Source organism: Hippichthys cyanospilos, chromosome 4, assembly GCF_059441005.1.
Source record: "Hippichthys cyanospilos isolate Australia breed blue-spotted pipefish chromosome 4, RoL_Hcya_1.0, whole genome shotgun sequence".
Taxonomy (NCBI): Eukaryota; Metazoa; Chordata; class Actinopteri; order Syngnathiformes; family Syngnathidae; genus Hippichthys; species Hippichthys cyanospilos.
In genome coordinates this window covers 21,692,369-21,716,164 of record NC_142372.1, presented here as the reverse complement: position 1 = coordinate 21,716,164, position 23,796 = coordinate 21,692,369, and the positions used below count along the sequence as shown (strand labels likewise).

Genomic DNA, 23,796 nt, shown 5'->3' with positions numbered 1-23,796 from the left:
CTCCACCAGTCACACGCCCAGCACTTTACAGTCTCACACTCTCATACACAGGATGTAGCAACATTTAATGAACTACTTTAAGCTCAAACTCTTATGTTCCTTTACCCTGAATCCCCACCGTTTCAAAGATGTTCACAGGTGAAAAACAATTCACAGAAAACATCACAAATACAAAACGGCATCCCCTGAACAAAGCTCCAAGAAGGAACTATTAAAAAACCCCATTAGGGGAAAATCAGAAACCTTCAGAAGGCACCATAACGGGGAGTGCCAAAAATAACAAAATTGTACCATATTAAGCAATAAGTGAACAATACGGATCAAGTCAAGTTTTTTTGTATAGCCCCGAATCACCGAATTCTCAGAGGGCTTTACAGGTGAAAAAACGTCAGAGACTTCTTTACATCATAAATACACAACAGCATCCCCTGATCAAAGCTCCCAGAAGGTGAAGGAAAAACTCAAAACCCCCCACAAAGATGCCATGATGCCTATGGACAAAATATCAATATTTTACAGCTTTCAAGTGTTAATCAAAATTGCCTATCATGCCTAGCGATGTCATGAACTTCGCTTCAGACGCCTACCGGGGACCGACATTTATTTTGAAAAATGCCAGCTGGCTTTTGAGACGGGTATGCAACTCCAGGTGCCATCAGACGTAAAAAGCAACGTTTCAAGCGATGTGTGCTACGTTTGAAAAAGAAAGGCGGTTGCCACTAGGCGTCGAAATCGGATTTCCACACACCGTTTCGGACGCTGATAGCCATAAAAGCAATACAGTATTCCAAATGCTGTATGGCACAACTTAAAACATACATGGATTAGCATTGGTTGTATGATCTCATCCGCTTGCCATACACATGTCAAGTTGAAAGAAATGTGTGTCATAGGCTATGACGTAAATCTTTGTTGACAGAAATGTTGAAATGTAATATTTATTCTACACATCTTCACAGCATTTGTCAATGTTAAGAATGTTTGTAGCATGTTTGTGAACTATATTAAAACCAAAAATACATTGCCCCATCATTTTCCATGTAAATACATTTTTGTTAAAGAACCCTATGCGCTAAAGAACAATTAGCTTGTTGGGATCTGTGCCATACTTCATATAAATGTGTGGAAAAGTCTAAAATAAAAAAACAAACACAAATTCTATAAATTCTTAGGCATAATCTACGGGTTGCCGGCTATCCTGCAAACGGATGGTTAATGTCTCCGATTTGCCTTATCTGCTATATTTATCTGAGTTTTTGGGGGGGAAACAGAAGGTCTCAAACTCTCCGGATCTGCGTTTGTGTGTAGCAATCATAAACCGTAGATTTACATCATCACTCTACTCTATTTCCTGCCAAAGACACACACGCCAGTGATGTTAATAGAAGGGAGTTCGTTCTGATTTGACAAAATTTGGTGACACTACTGCTGCTTATCGGCTTGGCATACTTGTCAATGGATGAAACCGCACTGTGATTCGTGTAGCAGCGATTTTCTTTTCAATGAACAAATCCATGTGGATGGAGTTTTTTTTCACAGACGAAAGGGGGAGAATATGTGGGTTTAAATAGCCCTGGTTATATGTCGTCAAGGCCTTATACTCTTTAAAACATAATAATACAGGAAGCATTACACACATTGGCTAGCATACGTGTGTACACTACATCTGAAATATTTTGACAAAAGCGTGTGGTAACATCTCTGCTCTACCTCATCTCCCTTCACTTGGTCCCTGTGTGTCTTTTTCTTTTTTAAGACTCAAATTCCATCATTCACAACGAAGAGTCGATTCGGTTTGTCCGGGATCATCACATTACTAAAAGTAATGAGAAGTGGTGTGATGTCAATGTTATCCTCATTGAAATCAATGGAAGAAGATGTTTAAGTGTTTGCTTGAATCTTACATTGCTTTACATTGCTGTCTGTGGGTTGCCATGTTTCACAGCCCAAATTATGGATGCCTTTTTGACTGATTGCCTTGCCAGTCTTGTCCAAGCTGTTGACTACAGTAACTCCAAGAGCTATCTCAGAGTGAATTAATCTTACGCGTGAGTGACAATGCACAACTGAAAGACTACAGTGAGGATGAAAGAGAGCGTTGGGAAGATGTTTCAAAGAGTTCTATTGTAATAAATACATTTTGAGTAAAAACGCTGCTTCGCTGGTTCCCTGTTTTCATGGTTGGTCAGCTATGGTACAAAGAAGGTTTTCAACATTCATTAGACAAAAAACAAAAATGCTGTCATATTTTCACAATTAAATAATGTTCTTCTAATTTCTCTAACATTATGTATTTTTTTGTTGCGTTTATCAGAACATGAATTGCTTTTTAAACTGTGTTTGTCTCTGATTTTCAACTGTGTGCAGCCTTGTGAGAATATGAACATGTCACATTTTTGATTTCCCAATAGTCAACCTGGACTGTTTATCCCTGTTCCGTGTTCCAAACACAAGTGAGCTGAAGAGACAGTACATCAAAGATGAGGTGAGCAATGAAACCTCATCCTGCGGCAGCCCTTAATCCTTAAACACCTGCGATTTCAGGCTCGCTGCTTTGATTTGATATAGTTTAATGAAAGTACACATGGCAAGCAGAATAACATTATATCGTTTTGAATGCATTTTATAACAATAGAAACATGGACAAATTCAGATTACTTTATGCTAAAGTAAAGTTAAGGAAAAACTGTATCCACTTATTGTTACATATTTTTCTATTGTTGCCCACTCCATCATTTACATCATAATCAGTGTACATGCACTCACGTAGCAATACTGTTACTGTAGTCGGCAAAACATTACAAAATTATCATATCGCCTATTAGACTGCGATTTCCACCGCAAATTAATTCCTTCCTTCGGATCAAATACTATGTTTACAAAATGTGATTATGGATTATTACTTGAAAAATAAAGATGCATTTTGAAAAACACTCCTACTCCTAACATAAACAGTTTCCTCGTATTTGGGCCAAAAAGCCCGATCGCATAATGTTTCAAAGCAAATGGCTTGTTATGAATAACTGCGGAACCCGAGCGGATTCAGTGCCCCAGCCGACCTCACGAGGAAGTGGATTGTCAATGAGAGTTTATTAACTGAAGGCGCATAACAAGCGTGGAAACAAAAACAGTCCCGAAAAATAAAGTATCAAATCGAAGTCACGAATTACAAACCCAACGTGTCTCAGTGAAAAAGAACACGGGATGAGAAAACTAGAGATATGGTGAGGGTACTTGGAGCATGGCGAAGAAATAACCCGGCAACAAGCTCTCCTGCGCCGGCCGGTTATAAGGCCTTCGTGGTGGACTGTAAAGTCAGCCTGAAAGGCATCCTTCGTGACAAAAGGACTGTGAACTCAGCCTAAACAAAAAGCACAATTTTGAAGCAGAAAACGCAACAGGCACAATTTAAAAGCAGAAACCACAACACGGTTAAGGGTGCTCATTTATACATGAGCAGGTACTGTAACTGTAATGCTTAAAAGACTAAAACTGAAATTAGTAGCAGTTCAACCTTGTCAAAGGTAAACATTTCCTGGTTAATTGTGCTGCAGTAATGTAGGTTATGCCACTGTGGGACTATGACAAGAACAGTGGTGGATAAGCCACTGCCCGTTTTCCCCTCCAGTGGGAAGCAAGCTTAGTGGACAAAATTGGCAGCAAATCAATGAAGACAGACAATGACAGGTCCAATCATCTCACTGTTAATGAACTATATAAATTACTGCCGGATTTCTAATCATCCAAATACAGCCCAGCATCATGTCGTAGGAAAGAAGTAGATGTGCAAAATGAATGAAGAGGGAGTGAATAAATGATAATGATGGAATTAGAGCAGAAGTTAATTATTATTTCAAATAGGGTGGTTCAAATTCAAATCTTCTTCTCTCTAGTAGCCATTGATCAATTTATTCTTTGTGTACTGCGCTTAAAAACATTCCATTTATCGATAGCATTAAAGAGATGCGTTGATTATGTCGTTTTGATACGGAGGGAAAAAAATTGGTTAAAATGGGAGACCAAACGGATGTTTGCTCTTCTACGTTTACTAAGCGCAAACAGCTCTTACACTGAACACGACCTGATGGGGGGATACAAACAGGGAGTGGCTTCACTGTTGTCATGGCAACAGAGTTCGAGCTTCTTTGAAGTCCTTGGACCAGTCACGCACACAACCTGTTCAATGGTGGAACTCAAATGCATTTGCGGTAGCCCATAACACTCTGTAAGAGATTCTATTGCATGGAGACAGAATTAGAGTACTTCAAGCCCATTACTTGGATCAGAACCATCCTGGCAACACCCCTGCACTGCAATAACCGCTTTAATAGGCTGTCACTATTCTGAAACACAAGGCTAAATGATGTTACTGGAATGGATATTGGGGGAGGCAAAGTGTGCTTTGGTGTGGTTGAGACAATTAAGCGCCTGACCTGCACACAACCCCAGTGCTAGGGTTTTGTACAGCACAGAGCAGGAGATACGTGGTGCAGGGGACAAACCCTTGCGAGACACCATCGAAAAATATTGGTGTCTTGGTGGAAACGGTCTGTCCTACACAGCCACCCTGATGTCGTTTTGAATAAATGCGATTTGAAACAAAACCGCTTGCATTAAAAGCTCTGAAGTTGAATTACTCCTTGCAGCTATAAACAACAGAATATGTACCGTCACCATTTGATTTCTGAGCAAATAAGCGGCACAATGAAGGACTGTCTGCTGGTAAGAAAGAGGAGCAATATTACATAAGCGATGTTAAGGCCTTGCCTTATTTTACCTCCTACTCATTGCACTATGAAAAAAAGCGTTACGAGACATACTCAAAGACTGGGTTTAATTAACTTGAGTTTTGCTTTGTAAAATGCTGTCACCTAGCGGTCAAATTTAAGACGGCAGGCCTGTGCTCTTACTTTTTATGAAGGCACATTTAATACTTAAAAAATTGAACTGAGTGGTTAAAGTAAAAACAGAAAAATGGCGTAATGTAGAATAATTAAATTAGTTGGATAAAACAAAACGTACCCGTGGATAACCCCAACTACCCCCCCCCCCCCCCCAAAAAAAAAAAAAAAAAAAGAGTGGCAAGCAGACAGACATCTAATTTAACTCAGTTACCTAACGTAGCCATGTTTGCAAATAAGAAGGCCTGGTTTTCAAGCAGTGTACCACAGTCGCTTCGGGATTTTTGGCGTAAGTTGTTAATGAAGAAATATTTACACACGCGCACAACTACTGTTGAGCTAAACTAGCTTAAAATTGTCGTGATTGTTCTAGTAAATACCCGTACATAAAAAATCAAAAAAATGTGCTGGTACTGGTATTTACAAAATACTTTAATAAAAGAAAGAACATGTAAAAGTGAATTAGGCGTTTCTACCGTTTAGTTCTGTACTACGACTTCGTTTGAATAAAACGCTAAACAACAAACGCATTTTAAGATGTGTCAATATGTTAACATCTATATAAGCATGAATAAGTTGATACTATTTTGTTTCCAAGTAGTTGTGGAGGATGGAATAGTTACAGGTTGGACAACAGCAGAGTATCTATTCAGTGATGATGCTAAACACCCTGACACACTCAGGTCAGTACAAAAGTGTTTGAACATTCCACAAGAGACGATCATGCACTAATGTTGCTGTTCTTCCTTTTTTCCCCCCAGGGTTTTTCAAAGCATGGATTACGCCTGGGATATGGTGACTGTTTTTCACAGCTTGTTCTTGAGTGCATGTAAAAAGCGACAGAGCACCAAGTCAGTGTGCATCGGTCACTATGTGCTTCCTCCAGCCCCAGTGCAGGATGGTGAAGATTTTAACTGAACAGATGTTTGAATATACCACTGAATTCATGATAATGAAATGATAAGCAACCAACTAATTCAAACCATAAAAACAACAATCTTTAAACATATACATATGCCCTCTAGAACACTTTTATTTATTCATGTATTTATTTTTAAAAGGAGAATCAATATGACAGCAGCATGGACAAATAATGAGGCAACTTTTTTCTTTTTTAAATACAAGTTAGCAGTAGAAGTTGTAATAGTCTTGGATGATCTTGACTAAAAAAAATCCCAGGTCCGCCCTGTCCAAGACCAAGGCAGTGAAATTGACCTCAATTATGAGGTGAGACTGAGAAAATTAGTAATTTGAAATGAATGTAATGAAAAATAGTCTTGAGACTAGTCACAACACCAAAACTACTCTTGAGAATTCAAACTCAAGCATTTGTTGTTTCAGAGTGTTAAAATAATGCTGGAAGTTGAGTCTGAACCATGATAGTTTTTTTTTAATAGTCCGCACTGAATCTCAATTGGCAACATTTTTAGTTTCTGTCCTGATGCAGCCATAGTGGGTTTATGACCCACTTTGGGTCCAGAACCACCGGTTGAGAATAAACGTTGCATAGGATAAAGGTAGCATTCAGATAAGTATTAAGTGTTTTAATGATTGTATTTTTTTTGTGTCCTAAGTGGTGCGAAATGTGATTGGAAGGCTGATTTGGGAGCATGACCAAACACCGACACAGGTATAATTGATGACACATGGTAATGTTCCCATTTGTAATTTATTGAAAATCACCATGATATGACTGGTCTCTGACTGTTTGTGATTCCAGGCTGCCAATGATTTCAATGGAGCGTATTGCTGCAGTGATGGGATTGTTAATATTTGACTGCAAAGATGACAATTAAGAACCCAATGCTGTAATCTAACTATTCTAGTAGGGCTGAATCATTAAGCACAAGTACATTGTATCCTGAAATGTGCAGGTGTTACAATTTACAGGAATGCATCTGTTAAAGGGGAAATCACAAATCTTTTGGGGATGAATATCGGAGTGATTTGTTGTAAAACTTTGATCACTTAGGGGTATGTCAGGTATTGTTGTCACCATCCAAGTTGTTTGTTGCGGCCCAGGTGTAACACCCAGTCAGAGTTGAGAGAACATTGACCATTTTTATGCACTTCACTGGAAAGGAAATGCTGTTTATTTTCAAGCGTCAGCATGTAATTGATTTTGTTCATGTAGGTGTTATTTACTTACCATAAATGTGACATGGAAAATGTGACATGGATGTGTCCTTGTGTGTTTCTCTTTCCTTATATGGATTTTTGGTGAGAATTGAGAGGGGTGCTAAGGGTAAACATGGCTGTCTTGCTCAGTCACCTAATGCATACGTTTGTAAAATAATAAAATAACCTGGGACCTCAGGGTCAGCTGCTGTCACATTTGAAGCCATAGCATAGAACAGTGGTTCTCAAATGAGGGTACGGGTACTCCTAGAGGTACTTAAAGGAACTCCAGGGGGTGCTTGAGATTTTAAATAAAACAAACAAACATGCAAAACTCCCTTTAAAGATAATTACTGAATGAATTCAGTGTTTCAGTAAAATCTAAGTTCATTAAACAGATTTTATGTTCTGTAGGTTATTCAATTTCATTATTTCTAAAACCCAGAATTTAAAGATAATTACTGAATGAATTCAATGTTTCAGTAAAATCTAAGTTCATTAAACAGATTTTATGTTCTGTAGGTTATTCAATTTCATTATTTCTAAAACCCAGATTCTCCCTCATACTAGAATGGTTTGACCCAACTTGTTAGGTGCCACCTCTCGTTACCTGTTAAGTTAATGATTTATTTTTTGTGAAAAGATCTCTACTATGATTTCAAAAGAGGGCACTTTAAGTTGAATATTTTTCTGTGGACAAAAATGTATGTATTTCAAATTATTTCATTTTGAGGTCTCACACTTCATGTTGATTATTTTTTGTGGACAAATATTTATTAATAATTAAGTTCAAGATTTATTTTGTAAACAGATCTCTACTATGACCTCAAATGTGGACACTTTGAGTTGAATATTTTTCTGTGGACAAATGTTGCATTTATTTATAATTATTTTTGAGAACTGGTCTGATACTTTATGTTCATTATTTTTGTGGAAAAATACTTATTAACAATTAAACTAATGATTTATTTTTGTAAACATATCTACTGTAATCCCAAAAGATGAAGCTTTATGTTGAATAATTTTCTGTGGAAAAATATATATTTGTCATTCTTTATAAGGAACAGGTCTGACACTTTTCTAAAAAAATACAAACAAACAAAATGATCATAAATAAACATTTGTCCACACACACACACACACACACACACACACACACACACACACACACACACACACACACACACACACACACACACAAAACTGAAATTGTCCTCTTTTGGGGTCACAGTAGACATGTTCACACGTGACAAGTTGGGTCAAATATTTAGTATGGGGGCCAATCTTGGTTTTTAAAATAATTAACCTACTGAACAGAAAATGTGTGTTTTTTTCCCCCTTAGACATACAATAATTACTTTTAAAGGATTTTATTTATTTATTTTTTTACAATCTCGCGTACCCCCTGGAGTTCCTTAACGTATCCCCAGGGTTAACCGTATGCCGATTGGAGAACCACTGGTCCAGAATTTCATTTACAACGCGTTTACATTATTTGAAAACAGTTCAAACTTTGCAAACGTCCTTTAGAAATGCTTTGCTGCGATCCGCCATGTTAGACAAAACGAAGTTGACAGGACTATATTTTGAAGGTGACTACACATGCACAGTATATCAGACAACATCAATGGAAAACGTACAAACAGCTGTATTCTACATACTAACATTTTTAACAAAATTTGAGTTTAAATGGTACCATCAATGTGCATAAAAATGTTTCTGTGAAGGAGGCTATATGATGAATATAAACGTCCACCCCTTCACTCAGTGGACTATGCCGTTCAAGTTGAGCCAATGGCGTATTTGTTGTGGTCCCAACCCCCAGAAAGAAGGCGGCGATGCACTTTGATACTTGGGAGAATGATAGTATTCTGGCCGCCGTTTGTCTGTCGGACTTCGGTTGCTTTCTAGTCTCTCCACGCGCGTGACAACACCGACTGGGTTCGGTCATGGAGCAGGACAATCTGTCCGTGGTGCTGCATTCTCAAGGAGACCTCAGACTGGTACATTCCCTCAAATTTTCATTTGGCAAGTCGGTGCAAGGTGGCAAGTCGTTGCAAGGTGTGCTTGTACAGTACTCATTATACCGGTTTGTGTTTGCGTGTTCCCCAGGAGAAGCGCCCTATCCCGGAGCCAGGTCCCAATGGTACGAAAACCTCTATTCTTGTCTCCTTTCAAATATTATAAGAGAGTTAATTAAGATACACACACGATCACTTCCACTCTTTCAAAATACTGTATTAAAATGCGAGCCTTTTAAAATAGGCGTATTAGATTATTAGATAAACTTCTAATAGATAATTAGATAATATTTAATATTATAAAATATTAGAATGATATTATAATTAGCTGTCATAACTCATAACTCTCGCCTACATGGGGGCCTATGATGAGGCGTTGCCAGAAATGCTTTAATGGTGTGGCAAAGGTGTCACAACACATCGGTGAGGGATTGCACGAGGGTTTCATGAAATGAAATGATTTTACTATTTAAAAGAAGTCATTTAAATATGTAGTTGATATTTTAAAAAAGCTAATTGCCAAGGTGTATAAGAAAAGCACATGCATGTAAAAATGGCAAAAATTTGGATTTAAAAAAAAAAAAAACATGGGGTGACCATGGGTATCCATGACCACCATGTAGCTACACCACTGGATCCACTCAAAATCACAATAATAATTAGCTCTCATTCTGCTCGTGTGATGTATAATCAAAGGTGGACAGCTTACATTTTTTAGCTGGTCCAACTTTCATCAGACCCTCGTCCCCTTTCCGTCATCATCAGTCAGTCATTTGTTCAAGACAGACACAATTGTAATTGTCAGTCCGTCTGTGTATTTCTTCCGCCACCACCAGAAGGTGAAATTTGACAATTTTTTTTCTGGTCCGTCATTCATCAGGTCAACTTTTGTAGGCACTCACACTCTTTATTTTTATTTTTTAATTAATTCATTCATTTATTTATTTCACTTACACTTGAAGTTACCACCATGTCTGTGGTTCTACAGTTACACTGCAATTGAAACGTAACAGTAATACAAGTGTAATGCAAGACAAAGCCATGTTTATTATCCCGCACCTGAGGGAATGCAAGAGACAGTGCAATTACCAATCATGTCCACTGGATCGCATTATCATGCTGTGGCTGGATGTCAGTTCTCATTTAAAACTGCCTGCCCTACACCTATAGAAAGCGGGTTCACATACACTACAAGCAAAACAATGTACTGCTGAGGTTGAAATTACTAAAAAAAAAAAAAAAAAAAAGTCTTTAATTGGGATATTAGGAAACTTCTATCTTAGTTTTCCTGGCCAAGAGCCAATCAGAGAAAAAAAGGGTGCCAAATTTGCGTGCCGGCCATCAGTTGCTTGAAAGAGTGACCGCCTGCAGTGGTAACGAATCCCAGAATGCTCTTTCATTCATGTAAAACATATTTAAAAAGCAAAATAACACAAAAATCTTCTCGGAACACTTCATTCTAAACATTACTTTTAACTTTTGGTCAGCAAGATCGTGTACAGTGTGAGTACTATTAAACTAAAAAAGGGAGCAACTACAAATTAATCTGTGGTAAAGTTAGCTGTGTTATAGCTGTGAATGATAAGCAGTGAGTTGAATCAATCCTGTTTATTCACTCAACTACCTGTGCGCATGTTTCTTCACTGCTTGGTGGTGCTGTAAAGTGACTATCGTCACATTGCAGGTTGATTGCTGTTTTTACTGCACTATAAAGATGCAGCAACATAGCAGATGATCATGCCAGTCAGTTGTATTATATTTAAAGAAGCAAAAAGGGGAGTGGCAGGCTGACGGATGTCGAACGGACATCTGACGTAATGTGTATCCCGACGATTACAACGGATGAAAATTGCCGTTTTATTTTTTTTAGCATTTCCGTCATTTGTCGATCCATTGGCAAAATGTGCGTCCGTCTGTGACTGACAGTCCGTTAGTGGCGACAAAGTGCCCACCTCTCTGTATGATGACAGCAAAATAAACATAAGCAATCGACCCCGGAGTTGTTCTACTTTTGATGGAAGTGCGTATTATTTTTCCTTTCTTGTGTTATAAAAATCTCGCAAGTTGTGTATTAGCATTCTTTTCTTGCCTAGAAAAATCCCACCAAGTTATTGATTGATGTTCTGTCATCCGAGAAAAGGGTTGAAAGGGTTCGGCACTTTTAAGCTATTCACGTTTTCAGTGTTCTCTATCCGACAAGTGCCCTCCTCACAGTGGTTGTGTCATCTTTGCCTTCAGAGGTTTTGCTCCAGATGCACTCAGTTGGCATCTGCGGCTCTGACGTCCACTACTGGCAGCACGGCCGCATCGGGGACTTTGTGTTGACAAAGCCGATGGTTTTGGGGCATGAAGCAGCTGGACGGGTGGTCAAGGTCGGCTCTGCGGTCAAACATCTTCAAGTTGGTGAGTGACCCCAAATTCCTTTCGCTTTAAGATTTAGAATGGCTTTCAGTTCACAGGTGTGCATTATCATCGGTTAATAGCTTAAATTTCGTGTTTGAGACGATTTTGCAGGTGTTCCAAAACTTTTGACTCGCTCATTAGCAAAACGGGCTTATGTCAAGGTTGAACGTTTTCACTAACAAGCTCACATTTTTTGCTAATTGATTTGGAATTCTTTTTCAATAATATCAATTGACTTTTCAGCAATCTCTTTTTTGATTTGGAATTTTTTCTCAATAATATCAATTGACTTTGCAGCAATCTCTTTTTTTCAATAACTCATTTTCATTTTCCTTGTCTTGTATCTGGGTTAAGTAGAAAAACTGGATAAATGTTTGAAATATGCTACAAAGTGTATTGTTATAGCTGAATCCAGGCATCATATCGTTGCATAGTCGCATATGATTAATTGCTAATGTATTATCCTCAAATATCAAAATTATTTATGAAAATGTTATTGATCATATATTATTGTACAAACATGGGGCTATGCTGGCTGGCGATATCTTCGTTAACACATCATCAATTAGTATAGAAAGAAATGAATAAGCACAGTCACCTCATGGTGAATGATGCATATGGCCTATGAGGTGTATATGGTTTTTCCTGAACCTCGGTTCGAACAAGACCTACTCAATGGTAGCAATCCTCACCATTTTTACTTGATACTGTCAACAAAATCTCCAAAAGTTTAAATAGAAGAGAAAATTACGCTGCACGGCTTCCTTCCCCAGCGTGTTGAGATACTGTAGGTCTGTGGTCCCCAAACACCGGCTGCGGATCAACAGGTAGCTTTGTTTTTTAGCGCCGCCTCTGGCCGCTGTTGATATTACATTTTGTAGTGAGAAGGATGGTGTGGTTTTAAGAGCAGTCGGTTGGTGATGCACACGTTGTTTTGTCTCTGTGAAATCTGGCCCACGACTGTCTGTAAGTTGTACTTTCTTTGTTAGAATGTTGATGTATGTACAGTATTATGCCCAAAATGAGTTTGTTTGTTGATCCAACAACTTGTGACCCTGGATATCATGCTAGCTAATATTAGTTCTTGTCTTCATCATGTTATATAGTGCTACCTTGTATGCGTTTAGCTCGTTTGCATTTTCATTTGTGCCAGGTATTTCCCTTGATATGAAACGCTTTTGTAATTCAGTTTTATGATTGACTTAATGTAGTTTGCCTACATTTTTGTACATTTGGACCCCAGCCCCCGGTTCGAAGGAAAAAATCTCGTGTTGACCGGGTCCGTAGTGATAAAAAGGTTGGAGACCACTGCTGTAGGTGACACATTGACATTTTATTTTTAGGATGTAAGGTTAGGTTACAAAGAGAGGACATGATATTTATTGATCCCCCAAAGCAACCTGAACTTTCAAATGAGTACAGCAGTTTGAAAAGGAAATGCACTTTTCATGTAGACCTACAAATGAAAAGCTATGCATTAAATTTCTATTCATCCATTTCCTACAGCCGCTTATCCTCACTCGGTTCGCGAGTGCCTGTGGAAGCCATCTACAGGCAGTGGTTGGGGGACACCCTGAGCTGTGCATGTTTTTGGAATGTGGGAGGGAGCCGGAGTGCCTGGAGGGAGCCCAGGTAGTCTCAGGGGGAACTTGCAAACTCTACAGAGGAAAGCTGGAGTGAGCTGGAATTGAACTCGGGACTCTGAAGTGTGAGGCTGATGTGCTAACCAACCTGGCCCCGTGCATTGAACTTTTTAATTCGTATATGATACATTAGCTAGTGCGTTATTGACATTATTACGCCACACATCTATTCACTCAAACATCCAAACTTGTTTTCGTTTTCTTTTTTCTTAATTTTACAGAGCTGAATGCCGTTTTCACTGAGAGGTCCGCTGCATGTAGGGCCTGGAAAAGCATGAATTATGTCAGAACCCTGAACGATGCTCACCATCATGTTAGTCATGCGCCTTTTTTGAACTTTTAGGAGACCGAGTCGCCGTTGAGCCAGGTGTTCCCCGTGAAATGGACGAGTTTTTCAAAAACGGGCGCTACAATTTATCTCCGACTATCTTCTTCTGTGCCACGCCACCAGACGATGGCAACTTGTGCAGATACTACACGCACAGTGCCAACTTCTGTTACAAGTAACCCCAAATTACCTAACAGTGTCCTGTTGTTTGACTGCGCCATACTTACTCAACCTTAGCACGCATCCTGTTCACTTTGAAATGTGTTTCTCCCTCCAGGTTGCCAGATAATGTGACATATGAGGAGGGTGCTCTGATTGAACCTCTGTCTGTGGGCATCCACGCCTGTCGCAGGGCTGACGTGACCCTCGGCAGCACCGTGCTCATCTGTGGTGCAGGTGTTTTATTTAACAAATAACAACAGACACTGATATTTGGGAGGGAGAAACTGATATACATACAAAAGGATGAGTCAATCATGCCTGTACAAGAAAGGAATCTGTTTTGTCAGTGAGCAAGTTTCATCAAGAAGAAAACAACAACAAAAAACTGCCGAACATTAACATCTGTAGCAACAGAGTAATATTTAAGGAGGAATCAAGCTAATAGAAAACCAAGACATCTACAGTATAAGAGCAGAAAATGATCAGTGCATTGTAATATGGTACCAAGTTTGGACCCATGATATAGTGTTTTTCCATTATTTAAACATATCCCGAGTTGTACATACTAATACTATTACAATACTTACAGTAAGTTATTGACATTTTAATGAAATATGCATAGAATTAAAAAGGTATATAGTTATTTTTTTGGATCCACATTTCCTGAGATGGTATTTGTATTTTTCTATATACTATAATCAAAAAAATCATTAAAAAAATCAAGTAGGTAAATGCAGTAAGTATAATCAATTTATATTTTGAATTTAGTTTCTGAAATATTAAAATGTTTCGGGATGCATTTTTAATAGCATCATTTGTATGCTCTTATTGGAAGCAATAAACAAAAATAAATGCACAATGAAGACTTACAAGGCTCTTGTGACACCCCTATAACGCTAATGAGAGTTTCGATTCCAGGTGTTGTTTTACCTTTGAGACACATTTCTCTCAGGCAACTCTGATTAAACTCTAAATTGTACGATTTACGGCGTGTTGGTCTTTCTCTCTTATTTCATGAATTTCGTAATTAAACATCCAACACGGGTTAAAAGATTTCCGAGTCACGGCAGTGTTTAATGAGGTTGTCGTTATTCGTTGTGTGTTCGTTTTTGTCTCGCAGGACCAATCGGGTTGGTCTGCTTGCTTGTGGCCAAGGCCATGGGAGCGTCGCAAGTTGTAATCACCGGTAACATGACTTCCGTCGAAACACAACTTCTCCTTCTCCGAATGCTCACTGTCTTTCTCTAATCAATCACCTAATTGCCACATTCAGATCTGCTCCCTGAGCGTTTGGCCATAGCCAAGGAATTGGGTGCAGACTTCCAGCTGACTGTGAAGCGAGGGGACGGACCTCAGCAGTTGGCCAGGAGGGTGGAGGACAAACTGGGAGCTCAGCCTCACATCACTATTGAATGTAGCGGCGTTGAGAGCAGCATCCAAACTGCTATCTATGTACGTATGCTTGTCTCTACCCTATTGAGGTCCGTGCAGTGAGCTCAGAAACAGGTTCCGTGCTGTAATTTGAAACTACAGGATCTTCTTAGGAGGGCCATTTAAGTCCTTCCTATATAGCCATTTTGACCCGATTTCCATGGATAAGACACTTGTAGCCGCGAAAATGGAATCAGTTGGGTGTTAGCAGCCAGAATGTACCACAATATTTTCATTTAAAGAAGCAAGCAGACCGGACCAACGTCTGAATCCCACCTGTGTTCTATATTTTTTATTTATGATGTTTTCTGATTGTATACATTTATATTACATATACGTTGCACTTTTTTATACTATTTTGGTACCAATTTTTAATATGTATGACCAATTTTGATGTTTTTAGCTGGGGTTCTAAACGCATTAGCTATTTAACTGGTTTGATTCTCGTAACATGGGAGTCCATTGTAATATGGCTTTCGAGCCATTTTGCTAAACCCTCGGTCTCTGAAGAACTTTTGTTTCAAGAAAAAAATTAGACGGAATTAGACGGTGGTGGTGGAGGAGGAGGACCTTATATTCTAAAATTGAAATGTATTTTTACATATAATATTTCACATAATTGCATATCTCTACACGATGGCAATAGTAAAGTTGTATCAAAGTGTATCAAAATCATAGTTTTCAGAAAAATCACAATTCAGGTTTTTGCTAAAAAGTTCAGCACGATACCAAAATTCAAATTTCTTCTCCCATTTTTTTTCACATCACAGAACGCCTGCCCCTGGTAGTGAGAAAAATCTCAGAGGAAACACTCCAGATGATGAAATGAACACATTTGATTTCTTGAAACACAGACTGCACATTGTACGATAAAGAATAATGCATGTGTGCACGGCCACATTTCACTTCACCCACCCCACAGAATTTTTTGGCTTTGCCCCTGCCGGACTCACCCCCCTTTGACAATGGCAGGTCAAGGAGCTCATCTGCATGAAGAAATGTGTGTGAGGGTTGTAACGTCAATTTACCCTCATGTTTTAGAGTAGTGATGGTGAAAGCGCACTCCCAGGCATATGATCAGAAATAGACAAGATATGTCCAGGATTTCTCTTGATGGATGGGCTGGCACTCCGCAGATTATCTTCTAGGCTGTTTTGATGTTGTAATGCACTTAAAGATAATTACTTATGCAGGACTCTGCATTTGATCAAGTAAGACACTGCGACTGTGTTCTTCCAGGCGACCCGCTCAGGAGGCGTGGTGGTGCTGGTGGGTCTCGGATCAGAAATGGCTACCATCCCTCTAATCAACGCGGCCGTTAGAGAAGTTGACATCAGAGGCGTCTTCCGCTACTGCAACACGTATGGAAAACAGTCTCCTCTAAAACTGATGTTCATTATTAATACTTATATCATAAATTCCTACTACTAATGATGCAATATTCAGCAGAATGTCTGTTTGAACTATTTTGCAGTTGGCCCATGGCCATCGCCATGCTAGCTTCAGGGAAATTGAATGTCAAGCCTCTGGTGACTCACCGTTTCCCCCTGGAGCAGGCGGTCCAGGCCTTTGAGACCTCGCGTCAGGGTCTTGGGATCAAGGTCATGTTGAAGTGTGACCAGAATGACCACAATCCATAAAGCGCAGTGAAACTGTAGTGATAACAAACACACCAAACTGTAAAATACGAATATTAATGATTTGATCAACATTGGAAATTATTTTATGGATTTTAATCCAGATTTTAGACTGTTAACGCTTTAACGCTAACATTTGTTTATATGGTACCACTTCACGTGCGTTTATCAATTTAAGCCAGAAGAGGGAGCTAGAGAATCAAATTTGAAACTGCATGGCGCACGATTTTCTGCCCTTGCTTAAAAGATAATGAACTTTAACGTATGGCGAAATAAGGCGATTGACACTGACCACTCAAAAATACTGGAACACGACTCAATCAATATCAACTGTTATATAATACGCATTCATCAAATTAAAGATCTTTGGTTGAAAATTGACAATCCTGTCTCCATTTATTAGAGCGAATGATCAAAGCAAACTGCAATATATATATATATATATATATATATATATATATATATATATATATATATATATATATATATATACATATGATGAAAAGTATGTGTGCAGCATATGTTGTTTTTTTTGTATTCTTATTTGCGAAATGGTTTATCACTAAAAGTAGATTAGGTCTCATTTGCAATAAGTATATGCACAAAAAACGCTTCTACGTCATAAAAATAAAGTAGTCTAATAAATAACAGTAAAGTAACAAAGAATCCCATCTTGTGTTGCATGAACAATATATTCTCAAACTATATTTATTGTTCACATCATTTATGAACTCAGTCATGTCAGATTGGCTGCAAACCCTGAAAGTGCTAAAAAAAAAAAAGAATTATATTTGCATGCTACTTAGCGTCGTTTTCTTTTGTATTATTTTTTTTAAACAACCCTCCAAAACTTGTTTTGTAGAACACAACCGGAAAACATGAGTTGAACAAACAACCCAAAAATTTAAGTCAGTCCATTTTGACCTAAATTAGGTTGGTTTTGATATTGCATTTAGCGTGTACAACAGATATAGAAAACCAATTTACACAGGTTCAAACCAATGGGTAATTTATAGCTTTAAATGAATCCAACCACGTTTTTAGGAAGAAGCCCAAGTAGGCATAGGAAAACACTTTAAAGCCGTACACAGAACGGTTCCATTTTGAGGCCGAGGTCCCATCCACGATCAACAATTCATAGTCAATTTCGACGAATTATGGGAGAAAGTCAGAGAATCCAAATTACTGTGAAAACGTGTGAACTCCGCGCCAAGGTAATATAATGAACCACGATTACCAGACTTTAATATGTGACCCAGTCCCACACAACCAGCCAGGTTTAGCTCTGATTTTATTATCTTGCCACAATGACATGATACTACATTACGAGGCATGCACACCGATAATGTTCATGTGGTTCAATGGAATACAGTGCATTGTTAAAAGCATTACTCTGTTGTAAGGCTTTTACAGTCACAGCGTCATTCACAGTTGGCCCTTTCCCTCCCAGGACCCAAAAGCCACCATTCAAGTGGAAGATGGCGTTTGGAGTGACTAATCCGAGGTGTTTCACTGTTTTCTCTTTAGATGAGAAGCACAATATTAGACACGTTTCTTTTTTTATGTACAGACATTCTAATACTTTGTATGGCAATGGGACAGCACACACAACACATTACATTCACAGTCCACTCATTGTTTGGATGAGTTTCAGTCAGGAACACCAAAAATCAACACACGCAACAGGAATCGGACAGAAGAAACATTTTTCCCCATCGTAACTGATATATTGAAAGCGTGAATCTTGCTAGTTATTGTTGTTTAGGTGTGTGTGCACATGAGCTATAGAAAAGTCTTTAGCTTTTAGTGTGTATTGCCATCAATTTAAACCAAAGTACAGTATATGGCATTTCTCCCTTAAGTGTGCAATGCACATACCAGTTTCATTCACATGTATAGCATATTTAAATCCATGATTTCCAATGACAACACCTCTGCTTTAAACAACAATCATTACTGTAACCTGCAACTGATGTGATGTTCTTTTTACATCAAAGCTCCTTACGTCACCTCCTGTCACATTTCTAATGGAGTATTCATATGGGCAATAAATAAACACCTGAAAATAAATCTATACAAGACATCTAGCTGAACATACCGGGTTCTATGTGTGAATTTAATACAGACTGTGGCCGGTTAGTCTTTCCTTTCCAGTGTGGGGATGAGAGCATAGAAATGACCAAAAGATTCAAACTGGGGAAGGGGGGCAAAAACATTCACACAGTTTGTTCAGTTCTTCAGGTGGGAATTGAATCAAGAACATGTCTGTTGTCACATGTCTGCACAAACAATGAAGACAAGGTAGGGAAACGAATTGACCTGTCAATTTGTACAATGCAAGATTTTATCGACGAGCGGCCGACAGTCTGCCCATCGGTTTATAAATACATTGGCGTCTCCTGGCCTGTGAGGAGTCGGAACATGGCTGCAGGCATGGTCTTCATGTGAATCTAAAAGTCAAAAGGAGAACTGAATCAAGTTGGGTTTGACGTGTATTTATGCGTGTGCGTGCAGCGTCACCTCGCCGACTGAGTTTGAGAGTGCCTGGACAATCTTCTCATGCATTGTGGCCACAACACTCTGCCCATTGATCTCGATGATCCTGTGGCCCACCCGGACCCCCCCTCGCTCTGCGATGCCTCCCCGCATTAGACTGCAAATCTAAAGTCAGAGCAAGGCAAAAAACTAAATACAGTATTATTGTACTAGTTGTTCCCGAAGATTTTTTGAATCTACATTTTTATGCAGGCAGAATAGTGGTTGAAAAATCTTAAACAGGTCAAATGAAGCTAAACCAAAATTCATAAAGCTGTGGGTGACACCTACAATGCCATTCTGCACGCTGAATCCCAGCTGGTACTTAAGATCAGGTCTCTTGATGAGGACCGTCGTGACACAAGGACAGCTGACAATGTTCATTTTCACCTGGACCTGATTCTTCAAGCCCTTTGACACACACACACACACGCACATAAAAAAAACCCAAAAAATGTTTAGAAAAACAGACTCTCGGTTTCAATGGGGATTCATTATTGTATCCCAGTACCTTGATGATTCCCTGACATGTGGCGAGTGGCAGCCCTACAAGGCTGGTGTTGTTGATGGACATGATCTGGTCTCCGATGCTAAGCTTGCCCGAGCGCGCCGCCGGACCGCCGTTCATCATGTTGGCTAATATGACAGTGGGCAGGATGGAGCCCCAGCCGGACTCCACGATCACCACACCGAGGATCTCGCCTTTGTTCTTCTCCAGCTGCAGCTGTGGATCGGAGCAGTGAAGATCTCTGTTATTATCCATGGACTCTAAGGCAGACGATGGGTCACGGTCATCTCTAGTGCTTTTTCCAGATGCAAAAAAAGATGCGCACTCTAAAATCGATTATGGGTCAAAAAGACTGACCCAAATTTTATAGGTCCATTTGTAAAAAAACAATTCATTTTTTGGAGAGTTGTTTGTCATAAAACTACCCTGAAAGTTGGGTCAAAATGACCTAAATATTGGGATGGTCCTTTTTTGACCCATAATTGGGATACTTTTAACCCCTCTGTTTTTAGGCCACATTTGTCCCATTGGCCAACCTTTGATTGAGTCCAATTTGTCATTGATTCTCAATCTGCTAGAACTGGCGTGAAATAATTGTACTGCTTCAACTTTGAAGGTTCTCAATTCCTAGGTAGTGAAACCTGTTGTTGTGCGAGTTCCATGCCAGATTTGGCGAGACCTTGAAAAAACACCACAGTTGCACAAATATGCTTTAATAAGCTATTATTCACACAACGGATATTCCGGCGCCGTGGCTCGGCCAGACCAGTCTTTTACCAGTCTGTTACTTTAAGTTTGTGTCACAACACCGCTTGCCTTCGGAAATACGTCAGCACTCAACGAAACTAAAACAGAAAAAAAATGTCCATCATAATCTGAATGTCACGTTACAGTCCCTTTATTAAAAAGATAAAAGTAAACATTTAACAATAAAAGTGTCTCCTGTATATCTGCATGTTGAAAAACAGACAACATGCTGTTTAAATCATCCGTGTATTGTTATAAAACTTCAGGAAATGATCGACAACTGGACACTTGCCTCATCCTACACATGTATGCTATGCACTTAGATTGCCATGACCTAAATGATGTCATCATCCACGCTGAATGCTCACAGTGTGCTCCTGCAGCTGTTTACGGCAGCAGATTCACTTAAATAAAGCAAGCTGCCCTGGAGGCTTAATTGCTTGCCAAATGCCCATGTTGCCCATGGCTTCAAACAAAAATGCACGAGCTAAGTGTGCATCAGCTGTGTGCGATTGTCAAGTGCAACCTCTCTGCTCATAGAGCAGAAAATGAATGACTGCTTGTAATCCTTCAAAAGCCTCTAATAACATTTATGGAAAACATGTGGCGTATAGCAGCAAATGACAATTTTTTTTTTTCCTTTTCCCACCTCTTTGCAGTTTTCAGAATTGGAAAAGTGGATGAGGTCATCGTTGTACATCTCCTGCGTAGTGATGCTGTCACTGTACTCCTTTTGACTCAGGTCCTCTGGGTTAATTCCATTGGCTCGCAGGAACTCCTGATAAGCTACACTAAAAGCCTGGCCGATGGACTGGGCGATGAGCTGAGCCTGTAAAGAAAAACACAATTAGGTCAACCTGGGGTGTAGAGTCAGTCATTCCGGGAACAAACCAAGCAGAGAGAATGTCGTACAATGTACAACATGTTCAAACAAATGATAACTTGACATCAGTACATTGTGCTACGATCCTATTTTCCCCACGCGTGTAAATGTGGACGTGGAGCCGAGCCAGCGCACTGCAAGTGAAAACAAAATGTGTGCTGGATAAGCGATTGTATGCTTCCAATATGACTCTCCGCTGACCTTTAATTCCCATCACCAAGATGAGACAGCCTTTCAATGACTGGCACAGACGCTGAGCTGCGGGCTGCCCTGTGGAATATGGCTCAAGTTGCCAAGTCCTACTCAATCTGCTGAAGCAAGACACGCTTGCAGCTTTGGACTGAACAACGTTGCCTGTCCAATTTGCATAATTTCAACTATTTATTAGCTCTGAATTTACTTCAAAGCGAAAACAACCAACAGGAATACCCTCAAAAGGATAAAAATAATATCGATCAATTGTGGTCCACTTACAAAGCGCAATGTTACATTCATTCTGATCAACGCATACAAATGAAACCTTTGAGTCACGATTGGGATTTATTGGTCATGTCTGGAGAGTGATCCACAAGAATGATATAGTAGAAACATGACAGTTATTGCCCAACAGTCTCTGATGCTACAATTAGTTGCAACAGAGTTAAGATAATGCCCCACATATCAAAGAATCAATAGATTACATCACACAATGGGCATCGTTTTGGAAAAGTTCAGCACCAGGAACGGAGCTACATCGTAGCCACCGACGGCCCGAATCACCCCGGGCACTCTTTCGGCCTCCTCCACACAGAGAGGAAGATTTCCATCATCAGATAATTGTTCCATTTTTAGAGGCATACAGTATTCTTAGACCCCTTGCAGACTCTGTCAAGTTCCCCCAAAACGGCATTATGCTTCCAGTATCACATCTTAGACCCACTTTTATTTAGTCTGAGGTCACCAACGTGGTGCCCTAGGATCACACGAGTAGCCCGCAAGCCTGTTCTGCAAATATCTTACAAGTGATTGAACATTGTGATTTTCTAAGAATTTTACAAACAATTATACATATACTCACATTTTACACTCAATGTACGTATTTACTGCAGCTGTTCCTTAATCGTTGTAAGAAATCGTCAACATGATCACATGAACTGGTTGGTCTTTGTATTAGTAGCAAAGAAATAGCTCTCATTGACCCTGATAAAGATCAGTGCCATTTTTTTTTCTAGATTTAACAAGCAAGGCTAACGATGACATCATAGTTAAAAACACTTACATCTTCTGACTCAAAGACATGGCATATCATCTTGTACTGCTTCTTGGCCTCAGGCGCCCCGGGAGTTGTTTCAATGCAGTCTTGGGAAGCTGTGCGTGACATTCGACGTCTTGCCATTAGTACCACAATGTTTCCAATATCAGCGATGTAGGATATGGTGCGCAATGCGTTGTCCATCATCGTTTCCTTCAGACCCAGCAAGGAAGCAATAAAGGACATATTTACACCATTGTGAAAATATATACTATGAATTCATAACATACACATTTAATTAGATAAGTGTTTATAATAATAAAAAGCACATGAAACCAACTTGATATAGAGATCATGTTGCTACTGATGCATACGCAGTAGTCAACCTGCTCATACTAACAAACTTAATTTTCGTAGACTTTCATGACGAGGACTGCCTTTTCTTTATTTTTTAAAGCCCCGCTAATTACTGTATTACTCTCATCACCTAATTTGTGGTGTGTGGTAGTTTAATACATATCCTGACTAGTACGGTTTTTACATCCCATTTTGGAATTGTTCTCATTATGTCTAAGTGTCACTACGGTGCCTTGTGATATTTAAAACTGTTTTGTTGCAAAGTGCTCGGATACTTGGGGAATGCAGTGAAACGGCTGGGTTGACACTGCACTGCTACGCACATAAACATGCAAACAATCACACGCACAGGGCCTGACAACCAACATGAGTCATCCACTTTCATTTTGGTCGGCTAAAAGCAAAGGGTACTGAAATATCTATCATTAAAAGGAAAACAATGGGTTGCCTAATAACACTAAATAGACTAGCAAAAAAAAAATTAAAAATCACACAATTGCATGTATAAAGGAAAATATATTCATGTACCAAACTAAAGCTATAACCAAATAGCTGGCACAAGTATGCGTTGAGTCATCCTGCGTGCACAGATGTTTGTGAAGCATTTTGGGCATTATGAAGTCTGCTCTAATCCTCTGTCACGTCATAAAATCTGCAGTGGGATTTCAGGAGAGGCCTCTTGATTGAGAGTACACAATGTTCCATCTCGAGTAGGGAAGAAAAAAAAAGAGCACTTGGGGAAACGCACTCACCTGTGAGTCTGCATTGAGGACCTTGATCCTCTGAGTGGAGATGAACAGATCAACTTCAGTGAGGGTTTGAGCATCCCCATCTGGGCTCTGAAGAAAATCAAATATGCAAAAACTGTCACACTTCACCACTTGCACAGGA

At 39.4% G+C, this 23,796-nt stretch overlaps 3 protein-coding genes across 4 annotated transcripts in view; 2 read left to right on the top strand and 1 right to left on the bottom strand.

The window, feature by feature from the left end:
* The first annotated feature begins 5,039 nt into the window (after positions 1 to 5,039).
* Positions 5,040 to 7,075, top strand: terb2 (telomere repeat binding bouquet formation protein 2). Its single transcript, XM_088413619.1, has 5 exons — positions 5,040 to 5,190; positions 5,503 to 5,584; positions 5,663 to 5,802; positions 6,476 to 6,531; positions 6,622 to 7,075. The coding sequence occupies exons 1-5, from the start codon at positions 5,127 to 5,129 to the stop codon at positions 6,676 to 6,678; spliced, it is 399 nt and encodes a 132-aa protein (XP_088269745.1). The 5' UTR covers positions 5,040 to 5,126; the 3' UTR covers positions 6,679 to 7,075.
* A 1,772-nt stretch (positions 7,076 to 8,847) lies between these two features.
* sord (sorbitol dehydrogenase) lies at positions 8,848 to 17,028 on the top strand. Its single transcript, XM_088413337.1, has 9 exons — positions 8,848 to 9,022; positions 9,132 to 9,165; positions 11,279 to 11,443; positions 13,430 to 13,589; positions 13,692 to 13,810; positions 14,697 to 14,762; positions 14,850 to 15,028; positions 16,247 to 16,368; positions 16,482 to 17,028. Exons 1-9 carry the CDS (start codon positions 8,969 to 8,971, stop codon positions 16,645 to 16,647), a joined length of 1,065 nt encoding a protein of 354 aa, XP_088269463.1. The 5' UTR covers positions 8,848 to 8,968; the 3' UTR covers positions 16,648 to 17,028.
* Positions 17,029 to 17,918: 890 nt separating this feature from the next.
* apba2b (amyloid beta precursor protein binding family A member 2b) overlaps positions 17,919 to 23,796 on the bottom strand; it is a 46,129-nt gene continuing 40,251 nt past the window's right edge. For both annotated transcript variants that reach the window (XM_088413566.1, XM_088413567.1), the window contains 7 exons: positions 23,658 to 23,744; positions 22,576 to 22,761; positions 21,084 to 21,263; positions 19,691 to 19,903; positions 19,471 to 19,590; positions 19,165 to 19,305; positions 17,919 to 19,094 (listed from right to left, as the gene is read on the bottom strand). In XM_088413566.1, the coding sequence (XP_088269692.1) occupies positions 19,023 to 19,094; positions 19,165 to 19,305; positions 19,471 to 19,590; positions 19,691 to 19,903; positions 21,084 to 21,263; positions 22,576 to 22,761; positions 23,658 to 23,744 (999 nt within the window). In that variant the 3' untranslated portion in view covers positions 17,919 to 19,022. The remainder of the gene's footprint in view (positions 19,095 to 19,164; positions 19,306 to 19,470; positions 19,591 to 19,690; positions 19,904 to 21,083; positions 21,264 to 22,575; positions 22,762 to 23,657; positions 23,745 to 23,796) is intronic.